Source organism: Pleurodeles waltl, chromosome 2_1, assembly GCF_031143425.1.
Source record: "Pleurodeles waltl isolate 20211129_DDA chromosome 2_1, aPleWal1.hap1.20221129, whole genome shotgun sequence".
NCBI lineage: Eukaryota > Metazoa > Chordata > Amphibia > Caudata > Salamandridae > Pleurodeles > Pleurodeles waltl.
In genome coordinates, this window is record NC_090438.1 from 890,942,742 (window position 1) to 890,967,454 (window position 24,713).

Here is a 24,713-nt window from a genome sequence, read left to right on the forward strand (position 1 = left end):
TGTCATAGAAACGCAAGAAAAAGGTGCAGTTTTAGCTAAATGTTGCTGTTTGTGGGGCACTATGGGTAAGAAAACGTTGTGGGAACCACAGGAAGCATACCACCCTGTACTTCCCTGGGAGTCTAGTTGTCAGAAATGCCTAGGTTTTAGAGGTTTCCCTGGGTGACCGCCGCAGCCAGATCCAAAAAAAAAGACACCTTTTGTTGATGTTGCTACATTGCGTGCTGGACCATGACCTTTTGTGGGCACTATCCCACTCACACAGGTAAAGTACCATTTTTATTGGGAGACATGAGGGAGCTCTGGGTGGGAGGACATTTGTGGCTCCTCACTGATTCCACTGCTTTGAGTCACAGAAACATGAAGGAAAGTTATGTTTTTAGTATAGATTTGAGGATTGCAAGGGATTAGTTTCATTTTTTTGATGCTAGTCCAGCAACGTGTCAGTTTAGCACTACAAATGTGTTAGAATTTCCGACACATCTGTGGAAATGTGTGTCATGGAGCTCTGTATAGTAAATACAGCGCATCCCTGGTGTTGTTAGCGAAACGTTGGACGGTGTAAGAAATCTGACTCATCGAGCTGATGCGTCAATTTCTTGCAAATAAGTGCCTAGGTCGGGTGGGGATAATGGCTGAAACAGGAAAGGTGCCAAAATACAACACGAACAGATCACATTTTCCACTGAAAGTTTTCCTTTTTTTTGCAGTGTGGCTAGCTGTGGATTTTGGACCCTAGCTCATCCAGCACATAAGGAAACCTAGAAAGCCTGCATGTTATTGAAAACTAGAGAACGGGGGAATCCAGGGTGGGGTGACGTGCATAGCTTTTACTATTTTTTACTACCCAGAAGCCCTTGCAAACCTCAAACCTTGACTGAAAAAACACATTTTTGTCACATTTCTGTGATGGGAAGTTCTGGAATCTTTAGGGAGGAACGAAGTGCCCACCACCTACCATTCAACAAGGTCTCTTTATAAAAATGGTACCTCACATGTGTGGCTTGGCCAAGTGCCCATGACAGGAAAAAAATCAAGGTCAATAAATGTCCCTATGCAAGGATTTCCATTGACCTTCATTTTATGCATTCCTGTCATGGGCACCAGGTCCAGCCACACAATTGGGGCATTTTTTGTATCTCAACAAGTGGGGGGACACTTGGTGGTATGAATTGTGTTGATTCCTTCTGATTCCGGAAGAATATGTCATAGAAACGCAAGAAAAAGGTGCAGTTTTAGGCAAATGTTGCTGTTTGTAGGGCACTGTGGGTAAGAAAACGTTGTGGGAACCACAGAAAGCATTCCACCCTGTACTTCCCTGGGAGTCTAGTTGTCAGAAATGCCTTGGTTTTGGTGGTTTCCCTGGGTGACCGCCGCAGCCAGATGCAAAAAAAAAGTCACCTTTTGTTGATGTTGCTTCATTGCGTGCTGGACCATGACGTTTTGCGGGCACTATCCCACTCACACAGGTAAAGTACCATTTTTATTGGGAGACATGAGGGAGCTCTGGGTGGGAGGACATTTGTGGCTCCTCACTGATTCCACTGCTTTGAGTCACAGAAATATGAAGGAAAGTTATGTTTTTAGTATAGATTTGAGGATTGCAAGGGATTAGTTTCATTTTTTTGATGCTAGTCCAGCAACGTGTCAGTTTAGCACTACAAATGTGTTAGAATTTCCGACACATCTCTGGAAATGTGTGTCATGGAGCTCTGTATAGTAAATACAGCGCATCCCTGGTGTTGTTAGGGAAACGTTAGATGGTGTAAGAAATCTGACTCATCGGGCTGATGCGTCAATTTCTTGGAAATAAGTGCCTAGATCGAGTGGGGATAATGGCTGAAACAGGAAAGGTGCCAAAATACAACACGAACAGATCACATTTTCCACTGAAAGTTTTCCTTTTTTTGAAGTGTGGCTAGCTGTGGATTTTGGACCTTAGCTCAGCCAGCACATAAGGAAACCTAGAAAGCCTGCATGTTATTGAAAACTAGAGAACGGGGGAATCCAGGGTGGGGTGACGTTCATAGCTTTTACTATTTTTTACTACCCAGAAGCCCTTGCAAACCTCAAACCTTGACTGAAAAAACACATTTTTGTCACATTTCTGTGATGGGAAGTTCTGGAATCCTCAGGGAGGAACGAGGTGCCCACCACCTACCATTCCACAAGGTCTCTCTATTAAAATGGTACCTCACTTGTGTGGCTTGGCCAAGTGCCCATGACAGGAAAAAAATCAAGGTCAATAAATGTCCCTATGCAAGGATTTCCATTGACCTTCATTTTATGCATTCCTGTCATGGGCACCAGGTCCAGCCACACAATTGGGGCATTTTTTGTATCTCAACAAGTGGGGGGACACTTGGTGGTATGAATTGTGTTGATTCCTTCTGATTCCGGAAGAATATGTCATAGAAACGCAAGAAAAAGGTGCAGTTTTAGGCAAATGTTGCTGTTTGTAAGGTGGGTAAGAAAACGTTGTGGGAACCACAGAAAGTATTCCACCCTGTACTTCCCTGGGAGTCTAGTTGTCAGAAATGCCTTGGTTTTGGTGGTTTCCCTGGGTGACCGCTGCAGCCAGATGCAAAAAAAAATACACCTTTTGTTGATGTTGCTTCATTGCATGCTGGACCATGACGTTTTGCGGGCACTATCCCACTCACACAGGTAAAGTACCATTTTTATTGGGAGACATGAGGGAGCTCTGGGTGGGAGGACATTTGTGGCTCCTCACTGATTCCACTGCTTTGATTCACAGAAATATGAAGGAAAGTTATGTTTTTAGTATATGTTTGAGGATTGCAAGGGAATCAATCTGGGTGAGAAAGACTTGTGGGATCCACACAGGACACACCACCCTGAAGCACCATGGAGTTCCCCTTTTATCTAGTTTATAAAAATATCTAGGTTTGGTCAATTTTTCCCTAGAGACAATGTACACACTGACAGCGAAAGACAGAAAAGCCACGTATTACTGCACTACCATCTACTACTCATGTACACACACATACTAGTTGGATTTGGCACTAGGGGAGTGAAATGTTCAAAATGTACATTTTAATAACAAAAGATTTCATGACAGGTAAAATGTAGAAATCACTGCCAATAAGGGAATATAAAGTTAGTACTAGTGAACCAGTGACTCACTGTTTGTGAGCTATTAAGCCATGACAAGGCACCAACCGATTTTACGGGCAATTCACACACCTTTCATGTGTCACACACACAGAATAATTTACACTACCGCCTGCGGGTCCAGCACATTATATCACACATGTAAACAAACAGTGCTATTCAAGGGCCCATCACTTTCAATTGCTCACACGAGTGAGTCAGCACAGTGTGGACTGGTGTTCAGGTGCCAGTTTGTGTGTAGTGATCAGCAGCATGTCACTACATACACAGATACATCGCCAGCCAGGTGCCAGCCACAAAGTCCAACAATCAAACTCCACTCAGACATCACCATGAGCCCCGCACCACTTTTATTTTTAAAACACTCTCACAGTGAACAAATTGCAAACACAAAACACAGGCAGGAAAAATAAAACATCCAACTAAAAACAGCACATTCTTTTAAAAAAAACCTATACATAGGTCTAACTAAGCATATCAAACAACTGCCAACCAGGGATCAAAACCTAAAATATATTGGAATGCAGACCATAGTCAGTTGCCATTTACTGTCATGGTTGCTCCCAATACTTGAGTTTTGAATGTTACAATTAAAAACACATGAGTACATATGGCCAGGATTAGAAGGACACTCGGGGCAGTTCAAATGATTTTCCTTTAATACTCCTCTTTGGACACAGACTTTACATCACCAACGAATACATACTTTTTTTGGTTTTTGAGGAATGTATTCAGTAAGGTGGAGATCTTTCAATCAAGCCACATCCTCCACCACTTCAATTATAGAAACACATGCCTGCTCAACTGCAACAAGACTGCCTATTACAGAGTGTTGAAACTATATAAATGTCATCTTTGATTTTGGGGAATGATCTTTGAAAACAACATAAGCATTGAAGGATGCTAAATAAAATAGATGAACAACCAACTTCTTGTACCAGGGATAGGACTTTCAAGCAGCATTAAAGGCTCCAACCTTTTTGATATACTCAATCTACACCTTCTATGTGCTTGTTGTATTCCAGAATACACACTAATTTGCACATTTCTGCAACCTAATCCCAAACCTCTAGAGGTTCAGTATGTTCATCATAAATAGTTGTGTGCATGGGGACAGCTCTTCTGTATAAGTATTTCACAGCAAGAAGTTCATTACTGCGCAAAGCACTGTTCTGTACCCTTTCAGCTTTTTTTCAGCTTTTTTTACACGCAAGTTCCTTGGGGTAATCTTTATGGATAGAGTGGATTGTGCCACATGGCGCAGTGCCCACTCTGAACAATTCTTCAAATATTTGAACAACTGTAAAAATTGTCCACATATAAATGGTGAACTTTGTGAATGAGTGCTCTAGCAACTTCCCACACAAATTTCTTACTGAAACCAAATATGGAATGACAACCGGGGTGTCAATTGAAGAATCCCTCCCAGTGTACACACTGAAATTATACACATATCCAGTGGCACTTTCACGCAGCACATAAAGCTTAATACCATAACGTGATCTCTTGCTGGGACTGTATTGTCTGGAAACCAAACAACCCTTGAACAAGACCAGCAACTCATGCACAGGTGTATCTTTCTCTGGAATATAGATCTCTGAGAAACAATCTATTAAATGGTAAAGGAGAGGTTGACTCTTTAAGAGACAGTTGCAATCGGAGTGATTTTGTGGCAGTTGACTAATTTAGAAACAGTGATGGCTTCTGTATCACACCCATCAGGAAAGGTAAATCCCAAAACTGCTTGGTCTCATGGAGATTTGTGGAAGTCCACCTGAAAGCTCTTGTGTTGGTCTTAAGTGTGGCCCTGTTGTCCCTCAAAAACTGTTCTGCATACAAAGAAGTCTGCTCCAAAATACCATCCACAAATACATCATCAATAAACAGTAGAAACTGAGAGGCATAACTTTCTCTGCATTGAGTCTACATCCTGAGACTCCACTGGAGCCAGGCAAACAGGCTGCACCATGTTAGGGACAACCCAGGTTTTAGCACTTACAGTGTGAAAGATTCCAGCCCCTGGCTGCAGTCTAACTTGCACTAACTGCACTACCGGCATATCATGGTTGTCCTCTGAAAGAGATACTTTATCAGCACTAATAGTAGATTAATCATCAGATGAATCCTCTCGGTCAGAAACTTCACTGCCAGAATCTTCAACTTGGTCCTCTGCTTCAGAGGCAGAGTCAGTCTCAGAACCATGTTCAGAGGATGATTCAAAAAGCAAACCTACAACCTGCTGGGTGATCAGCTTACAGCCGTAGTACCCACTTATGTAAATAACACAACAAACAGGACAACAATAAATAATGTTGTGTCAAATTAGAACGCAACAAACTCAATCACACAGTATATATAACAAGTGACGTAATGATCTGGAAAAAAACAGTACAATCCACACAATGAATTTGATATTCTAAAAAAGATACATCTCACTTGCCACAGACAGCTAGCCAAGGACCACCTGCACTTACTCTGCACAGACACAGCAAGCATCAAAGATGTCCCACTAGAAAGAAAACACAGAAAATACACAAAAGATATCACAATACAGATCTAGCACAAATCCATACTTGAATTTAAAAATAATTAAATCGTAAGCTGAATATGCTACAAATATTACAACCATTAAAGAAATGATGGAAAAGTTTCCTTACCATACACATGAAATTGCACAACTTGTAGACCTACTTGTGTCGAAAGCACAAGCAGGAGTCGCCACCAAGGTAATGACAAGCTTTGCAATACAATAAAAAGGAGAAATAAAACATTGGGGCCAGGTTTCAGAAAAGTGGTGCTGCACCCAGTGCAGCACCACTTTTCTTGTGCCCCCCTAATGCCACCACGTGTGCACTGTATTTAAGATACGGCGCACCATGGCGGTAGTTAGGGACTAGCATCAAAATTTTGGACCCTAGTTTGGACCTTTGCAGGATTAGCATAGACATTTTTGATGCTAATCCTGCAAAGCCCATGGAGGCCCATTGTAAACAACGGTGTGCCTCCTTTTAACACCTGCATTGAGCAGGCATAAAAAGTGTCAAAAAATGATGCAAAGAAATCTCTTAGGTTTCTTTCTGCCATTTTTTCGTCCCCCCTAATGGGGGTACATCACCTTTGCATACATTATGCCTGGCGCAGGCATAATGTAGCACAACGGGTTACAAAGTGGCGCCATGCACTTTGTAACCCTACAATTTTGGCCTTGTTGGGTGAAATTAGCGTAAAAAATTATGCTAATGCGGAGAAAGGAGGCACTAAGGGTTCTTAAATCTGCCCCTGAGATCACAAATGCTAATGATGACAAGAAATGAAATTGTTAACATTATAAAACACTATGAAGTCTTCCCCTAGGGGCAGACCAGTATCACAAAAGTCCAATCTGGCCCACAAGGGGGCACAAAGCAAACACAAGAAATTGGCAACCTAGAGAGGAATGACCCTTGCCACAGCTACCAGACAAACACAAGTCAAACACCAGTCTACACACTCCACCATCCAAACACTACCCATACACAGCAGGAAGCCAGTCTACACGCACTGCTAGCAAAAACTTCAGTTCAAACACGCCATCATCCAAACGACAGTCACACTCCAGTCCACACAGACACACACACACATGCAGACAAAGAAACATATTCCCTGGTGTGTAGTGGTGTTCTCCCCCCTCCTGTGGTTACATTGGCCTAAAAAAGTCTGATCTCACCCAGAACATGTGTGGGAAATACTGGGGAGAGACACTTGCCAAAGGGGTTGCTCCACCAACATATATCAAATATATAATCCCTGGTGTCTAGTGCTTGTCTGCCACCCTGAGACATATCAGCCTAAAAATGCCCTCAGGGTGAGGGCAAAAAGCAGCCCTTTCCCTCAGAGTTGCTCCCCAACATACATATACCATAAAAACCCTAGTGTCTAGTTTCTACCTCCCTTAGGTTTGGATCAGCCTAATAAGTGCCTTATCTGCCCGGGGGGGTATAAAATGGCCAAAACATGTCCCCAAAAATGGGCAGAGAACCTTGTCCAAGGGGGCCGCTCCCCAGCATACATACACTAAAAAGTCCATGGTGTCTAGTGGTCTTTCGACCTTTCTTGGGAGCAGATCGACCTAAATAAATGGGTGATCTGCCCAAAGAGGGAGCAGAAATGGGCAAAACAAATGCCCAAACATTTGGGGAGTTACCTTTTCCTAATGGGTCACTCCCCACCATGAAGAGGTTTGAAATCCCTTGTGTCTACTGCATTTCAATCCCCACGGGGGCAGGTCAGCCTAAAACATGGAAACAAAGGAAAATTGTAGCCCTAAGGGGGCACATACTTATACACCACAATCCCTGATGCCTATTGGCTTTCAATCCTCGGAGTACAGATTGGGCTAAACAAAAGCTCAAATATTTGGGGGAGCGACCCTTGCCCAGAGGGCTGCTCCCTGCACTAAAAACACATATCTGGTGTCTAGTGGCTGCATTCCTGCTGCACGATCGAGGTCCCTGCTGTGATCGCATATCAGGATTGCACAGAAGAGAGACACCAGAGGAAAGGAAAAAACTATTTACTTCCCCCTGGTGTGCCTCTTCAACTTTGATTCCTCCCCCAACAGATGAACCCACTTGAAAAAGGTCCTGGACCTATGACACGATGGAAGGAAATCACTTCCAGAGTGTCCTGGCTCCTTATGAGAACATTGGAGAACCGTGCATGCGCCTAACTCATCATCGCACTAGGGGAGGGGGTAGAAAGGGAAGCGCTTCCGCTGCCATCCCTGGTGGGAGCATGTGGTGGAGGGGCTCTCATGGGGAGTGCCAGCGTCTTCCCTGTGGGTGGGTGCTAGGGCGCACTGGATACCCTATAGCTGGAAAAAGTGAAACAAATAAATAAAATAAAACCATAAAACACATTTCCCATCCAAAATAAAAAACGTGAATCTACTGATAATTCTGTAGCTATTGTCCATGATGCTTTTCCAATCCACCAAAAACAAATCTGCAAAATTTAGACTAAAATAACTCCTAAATTAAAAAAATTAAATAGTACATCCATAATTATTTCAAAGTCCTAGGAAGACATAAAAAAGAAAAAAAAGAAAAGAAAAATCCCTCCTGTAAACCAAAAACTGACAGAAAATTAAAAAGAAATTTGGTTAAATATTACAAACAAATTTCCTTTAAACACTTTTTCAAAAAGAAGCACTGGCTTACTCTTGGACCAAAGAACCTATAACAAAACAACATATCCACTTTTATCAGCTACAATGACATCACAAAGACGAATAACTAAACTAACTACACTATACGCATTACTCCTAGGCCTAATTCACTTACCTATTAAACCAAAAAGCCCAACCGAACACAAAACTGCACTATCACAACAAACCAATATACTATTCTCTATTAACTGCCCTGACTCACATCCCCCTACCTCCAAAACTACTGATAATAACTTAAACGTACTATTTCCTTATCAGTAGACCAGCAACAGGAAACCGTTACCAACAGGGACTGAAATTACCAAACAACAATGTTAGTAGGCTAAAAAATAGGTAGCAGTAAAAAACATGGCCTTGAAATGGAAATAAAATAAAGACTATGTTGTAATAAAAATAAACTCAAACCTCCTAACAATTAAGAAAAATATGCAAAGTATATGTAAAAAAAATCTAAAAATATATTTTTTAAATGTGTAAAAATGCAATAAACATGTTAAAACATTTTGTAAATTATATATGAAATAGCACTATAAATTAACATAATAAACTGATAGAATTGATTAATGCATATACTATGAAAAATATATATTATTATCAAAAATGCTTACACTCATCTTATTTTGATTAAAACTGTTTGATAAAGCATTATAAATTGTATTAGACTGAAGCTACAAGGTCAATTATATATGTATATGTAAGATTACAAAATTACATTTTATTCATTTACATTCCGAAATGAATATATGGAAAATGTATTGTTTGAAAAATATGTGTTTTTTTCCATTGTATAAACATTAAAGTGTGTAAATAGTGAAAATATGTATATGTCAGATCATTTAGAAATGTCAAAATAAAATATATATTAAAATATACAAGTGTTTTTTTGTTTTTTTAACCTGCCACACCACTCAAACACTACAGACCAACTGCAGACCAACCAATACTACAAAACATAGTAAACTAAAAAACTATTTTTATTCTATCCCCCTCTAAACCACATTATACATTATATTACATAGTAAACTTTTAAAGAACAGCACACCCAGTAAAATCTTCTTGCACACCAATCTAAACCATTTTGGGGAACTTGTTGGACACCGAATGAGTCAGATTTACTATTCCCACTCCACTCTAAACCACCTTGGAGAATGCGGTGCACACTAAACTGTTCAAAACTACTATTCCTATTCCAAAGTGAACTATTTTGGGAAAGCTAATAATGATTTAAACAAAATAATTCCCTAAGAGAAACCATTCTACATGTAGCATTAAAACTAAAAAATACACACATTTTCTTAAAATATTACACTTAATAAGCAATACACACCCAAAGTGAATAAAATAAACAAACTATTAATAAAAACAAACATGTAAACCATTACAATTAAACACTACAAATTAAATAAAAATCTTTAAAAAGTTATATAAAATAATAAAATGTATTAAAACATGTAAAATGAATATGAAAGAGTATAAAGAAATAGCCAACATTAAATGATTATTATATGTCATGATTTAAAAACATTAAAAGATGTAATCCTAATGTAAATATATATATATAATACATAGGAAGCAAAAAACGATTCCAAATAAAGATATAAAAATACATTTAAAAAATGTGTTAAAACATTATTAAAAAAATGAAAATTAAGAAGTAAAAAAATGGAAATTAAATTCAGTATAAACCTAAATATACTTTCTTTTAAAAATGATTAAATAAAAGCAAACATGAATATATATCCTTTAAAATCTCGGAACCCATATCCGCATGAACCTTACATTCTGCTTCTAAAATACTACTAAAATAATTTCCATTAAAATTGATATATTTAATTAAGCAAAAATGAAGTTACACTATTCTATAAAAATCATAAAAATATTAAAAAGCACAAATGCAATGCAAATACAAACAAAATTGCAGTAAAACAAACACAAACATTACAAAAACATTGCAAAATATTATGTACATGCATAGTTTTTCCAATGGTATTAAAAACTACACTCAAAACAATATTCTTACCTGCAAGATCTTGTCAACCATATTCTCCACATCACAATTTTCTTGTGATGATATTCTGATCAAGATTTTCAAAACTCAGTATTATGTTTAAACACCCATATGTAGTTTCATGTTACTAATCTTTGTTTATATTTCTTGCAAGAGGTGCTGCTATGTGCCTTATCAGTGCTTTTGTTTCTTTTGTCATCAACTAAAAGTAATTAAAAGTGGTCAATTATTTCTGTTTTAAATGCCTACTGTATGTAACAAATAGATTCACCTGGTTTTGGTAAGATAAACTCTGGTAGTATAAATGTATTCACTGGAGACTGAGTTCTAAGAAAACCTGTAACACTCTTTTGAGTGTTATCATCTTTGAAGGACAGCTGTGCCTCACTTCTCTTCCTGACACTACCGTTTTAAAAGTACAATATGTCTTATTACTTGTGCGCAGTTTGCACATTTTCAATGGCTTTTCAACATGATACTCCCTCTCTTCTTAGTTTTATAAAGTCAAACAAAAAAGAGAAAGAGGTTATGTTTTAAGAGGCAATCTTGATTTGTCTTTATCTCTTTTGTGAGTTCTCTTCGGCATCTTAGAGTGACTTGTAATGTATCCACACACAGTTTAGGTTCCAAGGCAAGAAGTGTTATCAGTTGGAGTCTACTGTCCTGCGGCTTTGCCTCAATGTCTATCATAGCTCTAGCCATTTATTGCTATCAACATCGTTACAGTGCCCAATTAGCCATATCTTATGGCTTTAGTTGTGAGTGAGGTTCTCATTGTTAGGAATTTCTTGAGGATAAGGTTTGTTTCAAAGGAGAAATCCTCTGTAAATTATATCTTATGACAGTTCTATATGTGTGAGCTGTGTTTTCTGTATGTTTGGAGTATCAGACATGCCTGATAGGGGTGCAGTAGACAGACTATGATAGGGCTGGGTAATTATTGCTCAGCCACCTTCCCTTGTGAAGTTTATAAGTCCTCTGAAATTCAACAGGGGGCAGGACATTTACATTCACAATAGTCAATGGGAAGCTAATTAGGAATCTCACTATGCCTCCCATCTCCACAGGTTCAGGAATACTAGAGCCTCATATTTTGCCACTATCCAGTAGCAAGTCTCCCAAAATATGTTGTTTTGTTAGCACTACCAACAAGAACGAAAAACCACCAATAAGACAGAGAAAAGTCACAATATCAGAGAATTTCGGACTAAAGCATCGAGAACATTGTAGGATATAGATTACTACAGTATGTATTTTTTACAATGTACTTATGCATACATACGAAGGCATCTTAATTAGTAAAGTTTTCCTTTTTTTTTTGACAGATGATTGAGACCGATGAAGAATTCAATCCTCTGGCTGGAGGGTTTAACTATTTGGTTGACTTTCTTGACCTCTCGTTTCCAGAAGAAAGGCCAGCTCGTGATCACCCATATGAAGAAGTAAGATTTATTTTGCAATTTCAGCTGTTATAAAGAATGTTCTTATGTACTTATGATTACCAGGTTAATCATTGTGACCAGTATTTTGTAACCAGTGTGGAGTATTGTGAACAGGCCTATGCATTAATTGGTTGGTTCACTAAATTCTAAATCATAGTGGATATATTCTCACTTACCTCTTCAATATTCATGAGTCGCATCACACAGTGCAACTCATTAAGAGTCTGAGTTTGATCTCTGTGGACGAGTTACTCCGTAGTAACAGTGACAGATTTCTGGTCCTCCGAAATAGAAGTCTCACTAGGGATTTATATTTTGGCATGCCCCTTCCAAATATCTGGGTGTTATACCCTTCTAAACCCATTTTGCGATTTGCAAATTCATTACTTTTATGCAAAACAGGTTTAGGCCCATATTTGTACTTTTTGACGCAAAACTGCGCAAATGCAGATTTGCATCAAAAAGTATAGTGCCGGCTTGCATCATTCCAGAGCTCCAGACGGGTGTCAAATTTATGGAACCCCACAAGTCGGTCCAAAGGGCGGGCTAGCCTCTGGGAAAATGAAGTTAGTCGGATGGGGGTGGCGGTGTGGGGGAAGGAGGTTTTGCACCAAAAAGTGATGCTAGGCAGGTTAGAGACAAAAAAAATGCCTTTAACCAGTCTAGCGTCATTCCTTGATGCAAATCCATCCATACCACTTGACGTCTGTCTTATAAAAGACAGGAGTCATGTGCACCACCCCAATGGCCAGCACAGGGGACAAGGGTCCCCAGTGCATGGTCATTGCACCCAGTGCCATGTGCTTGTAACTGCTAAGTGGCTCGGTAAATCCAGCCCTGAGTTATTATAAGGAATGTTCTTGACTGAAAATTACAGGAATGAGGAGAAATTATGAATTTATTTCCCAACACAAGATTCTAAGCGACAGACCAACACCAACACCAACAAAACAGGAATATAACTCTTATTTTCTGTCACAGAGGGAGTTTTCACTCATTCAAACAAAATCCCTAGTAGCATACAATTACAACTATTGTTCTCGTATATGTACTATATAGTACATTGGAACTTTTGAATGTTTCCGGACAGACAAACGAACATTCTAAGTGAAGCAGTTAAATTTCAAGAAAAACATGGACCACCAAAACTGGCAATTCTTGCATCAAACTAACGTTAAAAAATGAGTGCCCTTGTACTTTTAAAAAGGCCATGCAGCCATCAGGGTGGTATAAAGTCAAACAACAGCAGATTCTATCTAATTGTATCCTGGAAGAGAAAAGTCCCTTCATCTATATATGTCTACTCTACAATTCAAGGCCATGCAATTTGTAAGATTATTAATATAGCACAGACATATTTCCAGGAAACAGTGGAGCAATTTACTAAGAGCACCTACAGTAGTGAAGTCCAGCTGAAACTGGGATACGCAGATTAACACGGGAATAGAGGGGCAGGTGTTCATGCAATCGCCCTAATGCCACCGTATTATTAGTTGTGCACAGTATATTATTGTCTGTACAACTGAATGTCTCTGACAATTTAGTGGCCATTCCAACTGAAAATGTTGCCTGTACACCAGTGTGTAACTACACCATGCTGTAGTAATATGTTTATGACCATGTGCTCCAAAACACACTGCAAGAAACACACAACACCGGTACCACTATACAACTAAATGAGCGTGGCCCATTTTTCTCATTTGTTCTTTGTGTGATTCTTTGGTTTTTCACAGTATTCGGTGGCAGCACTGTAACTCTGAAAATTGTTTCACGTCTCGCAGTAGATTAAACCAAGGAGGTAAGGGCAGTTGTAGGCCTGGCAGGGGTTTACCTGAAATAGCCTTGCTCTGCACAAACCAGCAAACTGCCACTACTACCACAATGTAGAGTGAGTGTTTGAGAAATAGTAAAAAAATGCCTACTAACAGCAAGTTCCTACAGAAGCCAGAGGCTTAGGGCAGGGGATTTACAATCTCCTAACAGACTTTTCAGGGGAAAAACTTTGGGAACTTTCTAATATCGAGGCCTCAAAAATGGAGAACTGAAAATAGTGGCAGCGATACATAAAAATTATAACAAATAGGGATCATAACATGGACCATGTATCCTTAGGACACCACATCGATAAAGGGTCTTGTCATATGAGGGAAACTTAAAAATTGCCCCAAATCTGTACCTATCAACAACACAGAGGGGGACCTAATTGAAGTACAGAAAAAGCACTAGTAATGTATGTGTGAGCAAATACTATGGGCCTCAGTATGAGTGTGGTGGTCCTCGTACTGCCACACTCACTGTGATGGTTGGACGGCTGCACTCCAGGCAACCATGACAACCATGGTGGGCGGACCCGCCAGGAGAACACCGTCACTTCCATTAACATTGTTCCCAATGGGCTGATGGTGGTCCGAGTTTTACTCAGCCACGGTGACGCTGAATTCAGCTCCACCATGCTGATTACAACTTAGCTTTCTACCAGCCTTTCCTATTTTTTCCCGGTGGAAAGCCAGTGCCGGGGGCCACAGAGAGGCTCCTATACTGCCCAGGCACAGGGCATGGGCAGTGCAGGGACCACCCTTCCCAGCAACATTGGAATGGGCATTGTCTGCTTTGCAGACAGTGTGTATTCCGATGGTGCTGGTGTACTACTGTATAGGCCTCGTTCCCTTAAGTGAGTTGAGACCAATACCGCAGCACTGTTCCCACCGGTCAGTCCTGCGGGAATGGCATAAAACAATGTTCCTGCCGATCATCCCTGCAGGAACATTTTAATATGTTTGGAGGGGAACCACCGCCATGGGAGTGGCGTCCTCCCTGCGAGTTTGGTGTTCAGCTTGTTCGACCGCCAAACTCCTAATGATGCTCTATGTACACGGTGACTTCTCAAGGTGGAAGAGCAGGTACGCAAAACCCTCAAATGGAAATGGCCTCAATTTCACAAGGCCTTGAGATATCAGGAGGATCTCCGAAGGCTGCATGGTTTTTCTTTGTGCCTCTTCAAATGTTCTTCCCATCTGCATCCACTGATATTGTAGCGGTGGAAAGGTGCTAGCAATTGTAATGAAGGGACATGGTACTATGTTGTTTATAAAGTATGAAATGCTGTGTCACAAGACTGATCTTATATGCCACCTGGGCATCAATCCGAGTTCCTTGGCAATCTCAGTGGTCCTGGTTATCAGGAGTTAATCGCTTCTTGGGGAGAACATTAATTTCTCGGGGAATTGGATGTTGTATATCTCATGCCCCAAGTAATTCTTTATTTCTTAATGTACATCCCGGGTATACCTCGTAAACCCAGCTAGTTTTCCCTGGCTCCCAGAATCACCAAAGTCCCTAGTACCATAATTCCGGACGACAGGAAAATACCAAACTCAAATCTACAGAACTTGTAATGAGGTCCCCAGTGATATTTAATGTAATTGTTAAGCCTTAAACAGGTTTTTGCTTATTCACATGTTTTGTAACCACACAGACACATTTTGCCATATATTGCAGAAAGATAAATACACTAATTCCAGCGTTTATTCGATGTTGCACTATTTAACTCTTTTCATAGGTCACTTTATACACTACATGAAGGAGCATGAGGAAGGAAATAGATACTTAGCTTACTTATAATATTTTGACATCTGTTTACTCTATTGTGTTAATTGGCACTACTTTAAGTGTAGTGTAATTAGGTTTTTTAAAACTCTTTTTCTAGGACATGGACTATTTTGCAAACTCAAGTACTTCCAAAATATCAGTGAAACATCATAGTACAACGTTTAGAACACACTATACCTGTCACTATCTGACATACTTTCTTTTCAGATGGGTTGATGGTCATTGTAAATTATATACAGATGCAGTCGAATGGGGTCCACCTAGGCCGAATGGAATTAGGCATATACAGTGAGCTACCACTTCTGTTTTGTTATAGAGACATTGACCAATTATGTTTGTTAGAAATGGGGTCTTTGGTTGACAGTCAGGTTACCCCCTGTTCAAGCAAGGACCCTCACTCTAGTCAGGGTAAAAGAGAATCACCCTCAGCTAACCCCTGCTTACCCCCTTGGTAGCTTGGCAGAGCAATAGGCTTAACCTCATAGTGCTAAGTGTAAAGTATTTGTACCAACACACACAGTAACTCAATGAAAACACTAAAAAATGACACAACACCAGTTTAGAAAAATAGGAAATATTTATCTAAACAAAACAAGACCAAAATGAAAAGAAATTGACATACACAAGTCAAGTTATGAATTTTTAAAGATTAAACTCAAAAATAGCGTTTAGAAACAAAAATGCTTCGATGAGATGTTAACATGGCGTCGTGACGGAGTCGTTCCCAACAAGCCGACACCAGCGGCGCCGGACACGGAGTCGTGTAGACCCCCAAGTACAGTACATTTGGTGAAGTGTGAAAACAAGCCGATGTGCGAAGTCGGGGATCGCGGCGTTTGTGCGAAACGTTGAATCCGTGCACTTCGAGCGGCGTCGGTCACGACATGGTGCGGCGACTTCCACGGAGTCGCGGACTTCAGCGGGGCTGCAGCGACGTCGGGCCTGCGAAGAGCGTCGCGTTCCAGCAAAGGTCACGGCGTCGGGTGCAGGCGGCGTTCCCGGATTCAGCAGCGGCGTCGGTCCGGAGTCGTCCGAAGTCGATTTCTTTGGATTTCCACCAGCTTTCCTTTCAAGGTCCCAGGGACTGGATAGGGCACCACTTGTCGGAGCAGGAGTCTCTCCAGAGACTCCAGGTGCTGGCAGAGAGAAGTCTTTGCTGTCCCTCCTGAGACTTCAAACAACAGGAGGCAAGCTCTAACTCAAGCCCTTGGAGATTTCTTCACAAGATGGAAGGCACACAAAGTCCAGTCTTTGCCCTCTTACTCTGGCAGAAGCAGCACTGCAGGAAAGCTCCACAAAGCACAGTCACAGGCAGGGTAGCACTTATTCCTCAGCTATCAGCTCTTCTCCAGGCAGAGGTTCCTCTTGGTTCCAGAAGTGTTTCTAAAGTCTGTAGATTTGGGTGCCCCTCTTATACCCATTTTAGTCTTTGAAGTCACCTTTCTTCAAAGGGGACTCACACCTACTTGTGAAATCCTGACTTGCCCAGGCAAGGCCTCAGACACACACCAGGGGGTTGGAGTCTGCATTATCAGAGGCAGGCACAGTCCTTTCAGATGAGAGTGACCACTCCACCCCTCCCTCCTAGCATAGATGGCTAATCAGGAAATGCAGGTTACACCCTAGCCCCCTTTGTGTCACTGTCTAGTACGAGGTGAAAAACAACCCAACTGTCAAACTGACCCAGACAGGGAATCCACAAACAAGGCAGAGTCACAGAATGGTTTAAGCAAGAAAATGCTCACTTTCTAAAAGTGGCATTTTCAAAAGCACAATCTTAAAATCAACTTTACTAAAAGATGTATTTTTAAATTGTGAGTTCAGGGACCCGAAACTCCACATGTCCATCAACTCTCTAGGAGAATCTACACTTTAATCATATTTAAAGGTAGCCCCCATGTTATCGTATGAGAGAGACAGGCCTTGCAACAGTGAAAAAATAAAGTTGGCAGTATTTCACTGTCAGGACATATAAACCACATTACTATATGTCCTACCTTATCCATACACTGCACCCTGCCCTTGGGGCTGCCTAGGGCCTACCTTAGGGGTGCCTTACATGTAAGAAAAGGGAAGGTTTAGGCCTGGCAAGTGGGTACACTTGCCAAGTCGAATTTACAGTGTAAAAATACACACACAGACACTGCAGTGGCAGGTCTGAGACATGATTACAGGATTATGTGTGTGGGTGGCACAGCCAGTGCTGCAGGCTCACTAGTAACATTTGATTTACAGGCCCTGGCACCTCTAGTGCACCTTACTAGGGACTTACTAGTAAATCAAATATGCCAATCATGGAGAACCAATTACATACACATTTTAAACAGGAGCATTTGCACTTTAGCACTGGTTAGCAGTGGTAAAGTGCCCAGAGTAACAAAAACAGTAAAATCAGAGTCCAGCACACATCAACAAACTGGGGAACAGAGGCAAAAAGTTAAGGGAGACCACGCCAAGGATGAAAAGGCTAACACGTGTCCCCCCCCAGCTAAAAGTGAGGAGCAACTACCCAACCTCATGGGAGTTCTCATCACTAAGGCGGAAGAACCTGGACAGACCATCAGCATTGGCGTGCTCTGTACCAGGACGATGTTCCACCGTAAAGTCCATCCCCTGTAGGGAAATGGACCACCTCAACAGTTTTGGATTCTCACCCATCATCTGCATTAACCATCTGAGGGGCCTGTGGTCGGTCAAACAAGTAGGGTCTTAGCTTCTTCAGTGCCCAGACCACAGCAAACGCTTCACGTTCTATGGCACTCCACCCACGTTCCCTGGGTAGTAACCTCCTGCTAATGAAGGCTACGGGTTAATCTAGGCCCTCCTCATTCAGCTGTCAGAGTACTGCTCCAATACCATGCTCTGAGGCGTCTGTTTGCACAACAAACTCCTTGGAGTAGTCAGGTGCCTGCAGCACAGGTGCTGTGCACATGGCAGCCTTCAGGGCATCAAAAGCGTTCTGGCAAGCCTCTGTCCAGATCACTTTCTTGGGTTGCTTTTCAGAAGTCAACTCAGTTAAGGGGGTAACAATGGTACCATATCCCTTAACAAACCTCCTGTAATATCCTGTGAGACCTAAAAAGCCTCTCACTTCAGTCTGGGTTTTGGGAGGCTCCCAAGCCAGAATCGTGTCAATCTTAGGCTGTAAGGGTGCTACCTGGCCACTCCCCACCTGGTGTCCTAAGTAAACCACAGAACCCTGCCCTATTTGGCACTTGCTCGCCTTAATAGTGAGGCCTGCCTTCTGCAGGGCCTCTAACACTCTCCAGAGGTGTTGCAGGTGTTCCTCCCATGTGGAACTAAACACAGCAAAGTCATCCAGGTAAGCGGCACTGACCTCATCCAGTCCTGCCAACACCTGGTTGACCAACCTCTGAAAGGTGGCAGGGGCATTCTTCATCCCAAAGGGCATCACATTGAAGTGGAAGTGCCCATCTGGGGTAGAGAATGCTGACCTCTCCTTTGCCCCCTCAGTTAAGGCAATCTGCCAGTACCCAGATGTTAAATCAAACGTACTGAGGTACTTGGCAGCTCCTAACCGATCAATGAGCTCATCAGCTCGGGGGAGGGGGTGTGCGTCAGTCTTGCTGACCGCATTGAGACCCCGGTAGTCCACACAGAACCTAAGTTCTGGAGTGGCACCAGGAGCAGCAGCCTTTGGGACCAATACCACTGGGCTGGCCCAAGGACTGCCGGAGTGCTCAATGACCCCTTGTAGGTTTACATTTTGGAGACTTACTCCTTAATGCAAGCCCTGACCCTGTCAGTCACCCTGTAAACCTTATGTTTAACAGGTGTACTGTCCCCAGTGTCCACATCATGTGTGCACAGGTGTGTGACTCCTGGGATTAGGGAAAACAGCGAGGCGAACTGTCCCAACACGTGGCAACAGTTCCTCTGCTGTTCCTCAGTCAGGGAGGGGGAGAGGATCACTCCCTTCACAGACCCATCCTTCTCTCCTGCAGACAGGAGGTCAGGAAGAGGCTCACTCTCTTCCTCCACCCCGTCATCTGTCGCTAGGAGCATGGATAGCTCAGTTCGCTCAAAGTGTGGTTTGAGGCGGTTGACATGTAGGATCCTCAAAGGGTTCCTGGGGAATTGCGAGTCTACCGGATAGGTGACCTCACTCTTTCTTTCCACCACCTCAAAAGGCCCAGTCCACTTATCTTGGAGAGCCCTAGGCTCCACTGGTGCCATGATCCACACTTTTTGTCCAGGCTGAAACTCAACCAGAGTGGCATTCTGGTCGTACCACCGTTTCATATCCTCCTGGCTTGCTTCCAGGTTCTCCTGAGCGAGACTCCTGAAGCGGGCAGTCTGGTTTCTTAGTGCCAGCATGTAGCTAAATACATCCTGGGGTGGTTTACTAGGAGCTTTCTCCAAAGCCTCCTTCACCAGACTGAGTGGTTCCCTCACAGGGTGGCCATAGATGAGCTCAAAGGGGCTAAAGCCAAGTCCCTTTTGAGGCACCTCCCTGTAAGCGAACAGAAGGCATGGCAAGAGGACGTCCCACTTACGCCTCAAGGGCTCTGACAGGCCCTGAATCATGCCTTTCAAGGTGCAGTTGAATCTCGCAACCAGACCATTACTTTGAGGGTGGTAAGGGGTGGTGAACTTGTAGGCTACCCCACACACCTTCCACTGAGACTTCATATAAGTGGATATGAAGTTTGTACCTCTATCAGATACCACTTCCTTGGGGACCCCCATGCGGGTAAAAACTCCCATCAAGGCACGTCCCACCACGGGGGCAGTGACCGTCCGTAGAGGAATGGCTTCTGGGTACTGTGTGGCATGGTCCACCAAGACCAGTATGAACCTGTTGCCCATGGCTGTCTTGGAATCCAGAGGCCCCACAATGTCAATTCCTACCCTTTCAAAGGGAGTACTGACTACAGGTAAAGGTTGGAGGGGAGCTTTGCATTTCCCCCCACTCTTGCCACTTGCCTGACAAGTCTGACAAGACCTACAATAAGCAGCTGACTGCTTGTGCATCAAGGGCCAGTAAAAGTGGGAGACAAGCCTCTTATAGGTCTTGTCCTGCCCTAGATGTCCTGCCAAAGGCACATCATGAGCCAAACCCAGTAGGAAGGCCCTGAAGCACTGGGGTACCACCAGCATACGAGCAGACCCAGGCTCAGGAACCTTAGGCTCACTATACAGGAGGCCATCCTCCCAATATATCAGGTGAGTACCTGGCGTCTCGCCAGCCGCCTGGGCTGCAGCCTGCGGTTGCAGCCCCTCAAGAGTAGGGCACTCCTTCTGCCCTGTGCAGAATGCTTCCCTGGTGGGTCCCCCTTCCTGCTGCCACTGTGACAACTCAGGGACCTCCCCCAGTTCAGCCACCTGCTCCCCTGTAGGTTCCAGGCGTCACCCTTAGGCTCCGCCTCCTCCCGGACCGTGGGAACCTCGGGCCAGTTTCCCGCGCCCCCTGCCCTTCCTCTTCTTGGTGGTCCCCTGGGCCACTGTTTCAGGCTCCAGGGGCTCTTGACTACCCTGATTGGCTGCCATAGACCGGGTGGATACGCATACCCACCCAGGCAGACCCAACATCTCCAAGTGAGACCTGTGTTCAACCTCCTTCCAAGGGGAATCCTCCAGGTCGTTACCTAGCAAACAATCCACAGGCATGGTTGGACTCACAGCGACTTTCCAGGAACCTGAGACCCCCCCCCCATTCAAAGGGAACCTGCGCCACTCAGCAGAGGCGCTCAGAGTTGTCTACCGCAACTACTTGGTGAAGTACCCGGGGATCAATCTGCTCTTCAGACACCAGGTGATTCCTCACTGTAGTCACACTGGCTCCTGTGTCTCTCAGAGCCTCCACCCTCTGTCCATTGATGGTCACCCATTGCCTGTACTTCTTAGTGTTATCAGGCACTAGGTTTCTCTGGACCATCTCACTGTCCCCTAGTGAGACAAGGGTCATTTCTGCTGGTTCCCAGCCACCTGAAACCAACTCCTCCCCAAGCTCTACACTGGCTAAACCCTGGGACGGTGCCCCTCATACGTGTTTACCTTACTGCCCTTCACCCAGCCATCCAGTGACCTGCAAAAAGAATCAACACATTCCAACCATGTTTGGGATTCCGTTCTTTTGTAGGATCTAAACTTCTCCTTGTACTGCTCAGAGGTGAGACCATACCTGGTGAGTAAGGCCTCCTTCATGACAGGGTAGGTGAGACTCTGAGCATCCCCTAAGGCTGTCAGTGTGTCCCTCCCCTCTGCCTCAAAATGCTTTCACAGGGCTCCCCCCCAATGAGCTTCAGGGACCAGGTTCATGTGGAGAGCTGACTCATAACCCTTGAACCACAAGTAGATATCATCCTCCCTCTTATAATCCCTCACAAGGTCTTTTGGGATGTGTACCCTTCTCTCAGGTTGCACTGTAGGATTGCTGCCACCATCCTTACTGGACTGGCTCCTCTGATCTAACTTCTTTAAGTTAAGCTCATGAGCCAGCTGCATCTTCCTTTCCTCAAGGACTGCTCTTCTCTCATCTCTTTCTTTCTCCAGATTGAGCTTCTGCAGCTCCAATTGGTATGCCCTCTCTGCCTGTCTGTCCTGCAATTCTTCAGGCGTCAGACCTTTGGAGGATACACTGCTACTTGCCCTAGAGACTCTTTCCCTGGGAATAACAGGTCCCCCCACTATACCATTATGTACTGAATGCTCTCCCTCCTCATCCTCATCCTCAGTGTGCCCTCCAGTGCTTCTGGTTGTCACCCAGGCCATCAGCGCCTTTTTCAGCTCATCCTTCTTGCAAGAGCCCTTAATGGGACAACCAACATTTTTACAAAACTGCTTTAGCTGAGCCTTGTTATAACTATCCAATTGCTTCAGGTCAGAAACAGCTTCAACTGGTGCATCTCCAAGTAGAGACACAATGAGAGGTTAAAAGAGTGCAAAGTTTCAAATGCAGAAACAAGTTATCAATGAAGTTCAAAGTCAATCAAAGATCAGCGAAGAAAAACAAAGTGGACGTAGGGAAAAATCCACAAAAAGAGAAAAAGCTAAAATCTTAAGACAAGCAGTATGTGGTCATGTAGTGGTCTGTACTCAAAATAATAGTGTACACTTAATTACTGTATGTCAAGTACAAATACAAGTCCAAATCCCACCCGCTGATCACCAATGTTAGAAATGGGGTCTTTGGTTGACAGTCAGGTTACCCCCTGTTCAAGCAAAGACCTTCACTTTAGTCAGGGTAAAAGAGAATCACCCTCAGCTAACCCCTGCTTAACCCCTTGGTAGCTTGGCAGAGCAGTAGGCTTAACCTCAGAGTGCTAGGTGTAACGTATTTGTACCAACACACACAGTAACTCAATGAAAACACTATAAAATGACACAACACCAGTTGAGAAAAATAGGAAATATTTATCTAAACAAAACAAGACCAAAACGACAAAAATCCGACATACACAAGTCAAGTTATGAATTTTTAAAGATTAAACTCAAAGATAGCGTTTAGAAACAAAAATGCTTCATTGAGATGTTAACACGGCGTCGTGACGGAGTCGTTCCCAACAAGCCGACACCAGCGGCGCCAGACACGGAGTTGTGTAGAACCCCAAGTACAGTACCTTTGGTGAAGAGTGAAAACAAGCCGATGCGCGAAGTCAGGGATCGCGGCGTCTGTGCGAAATGTTGAATCCGTGCAATTCGAGCGGCGTCGGTCACGACATGGTGCAGCGACTTCCACGGAGTCGCAGACTTCAGCGGGGCTGCAGCGGCGTTGGGCCTGCGAAGAGCGTCGCGTTCCATCGAAAGTCACGACGTCGGGTGCAGGCGGAGTTACCGGATTCAGCAGCGGCGTCGGTCCGGAGTCGTCCGAAGTCGATTTCTTTGGATTTCCACCAGCTTTCCTTTCAAGGGCCCAGGGACTGGATAGGGCACCACTTGTCGGAGCAGGAGTCTCTCCAGAGACTCCAGGTGCTGCCAGAGAGAAGTCTTTGCTGTCCCTGAGACTTCAAACAACAGGAGGCAAGCTCTAACTCAAGCCCTTGGAGATTTCTTCACAAGATGGAAGGCACACAAAGTCCAGTCTTTGCCCTCTTACTCTGGCAGAAGCAGCACTGCAGGAAAGCTCCACAAAGCACAGTCACAGGCAGGGCAGCACTTCTTCCTCAGCTATCAGCTCTTCTCCAGGCAGAGGTTCCTCTTGGATCCAGAAGTGTTTCTAAAGTCTGTAGATTTGGGTGCCCTTCTTATACCCATTTTAGTCTTTGAAGTCACCTTTCTTCAAAGGGGACTCACACCTACTTGTGAAATCCTGACTTGCCCAGGCAAGGCCTCAGACACACACCAGGGGGTTGGAGTCTGCATTATCAGAGGCAGGCACAGTCCTTTCAGATGAGAGTGACCACTCCAGCCCTCCCTCCTAGCAGAGATGGCTAATCAGGAAATGCAGGTTACACCCCAGATCCCTTTGTGTCACTGTCTAGTGTGAGGTGAAAAACAACCCAACTGTTAAACTGACGCAGACAGGGAATCCACAAACACGGCAGAGTCACAGAATGGTTTAAGCAAGAAAATGCTCACTTTCTAAAAGTGGCATTTTCAAACGCACAATCTTAAAATCAACTTTACTAGAAGATGTATTTTTAAATTGTGAGTTCAGGGACCCCAAACTCCACATGTCCATCTACTCTCTAGGGGAATCTACACTTTAATAATATTTAAAGGTAGCCCCCACATTATCCTATGAGAGAGACAGACCTTGCAACGGTGAAAAACGAAGTTGGCAGTATTTCACTGTCAGGACATATAAACCACATTACTATATGCCCTACCTTATCCATACACTGCACCCTGCCCTTGGGGCTACATAGGGCCTACCTTAGGGATGCCTTACATGTAAGAAAAGGGAAGGTTTAGGCCTTGCAAGTGGGTACACTTGCCAAGTCGAATTTACAGTGTAAAAATACACACACAGACACTGCAGTGGCAGGTCTGAGACATGATTACAGGGTTACTTATGTGGGTGGCACAACCAGTGCTGCAGGCCCACAAGTAACATTTGATTTATAGGCCCTGGGCACCTCTAGTGCACTTTACTGGGGACCTAACAGTAAAACAAATATGTCAATCACGGAGAACAAATTACGTACACATTTTAAACAGGAGCACTTGCACTTTAGCACTGGTTAGCAGTGGTAAAGTGCCCAGAGTAACAAAAACAGTAAAATCAGAGTCCAGCACACATCAACAACCTGGGGAACAGAGGCACAAAGTTAAGGGAGACCACGCCAAGGATGAAAAGTCTAACAATGTTTTTATAAATGTATTTGAAAAAGCTGCAACTTTTTTATTC

At 43.4% G+C, this 24,713-nt stretch overlaps 1 protein-coding gene across 1 annotated transcript in view; it reads left to right on the plus strand.

Annotated features, from left to right (window-relative positions):
* The window catches only part of LOC138269580 (cytidine monophosphate-N-acetylneuraminic acid hydroxylase-like), a 680,173-nt gene that overhangs the window by 575,845 nt on the left and 79,615 nt on the right, over positions 1–24,713 (plus strand). Inside the window, exon 12 of the mRNA XM_069218806.1 lies at positions 11,675–11,791. Within this exon, the coding sequence (XP_069074907.1) occupies positions 11,675–11,791 (117 nt within the window). The remainder of the gene's footprint in view (positions 1–11,674; positions 11,792–24,713) is intronic.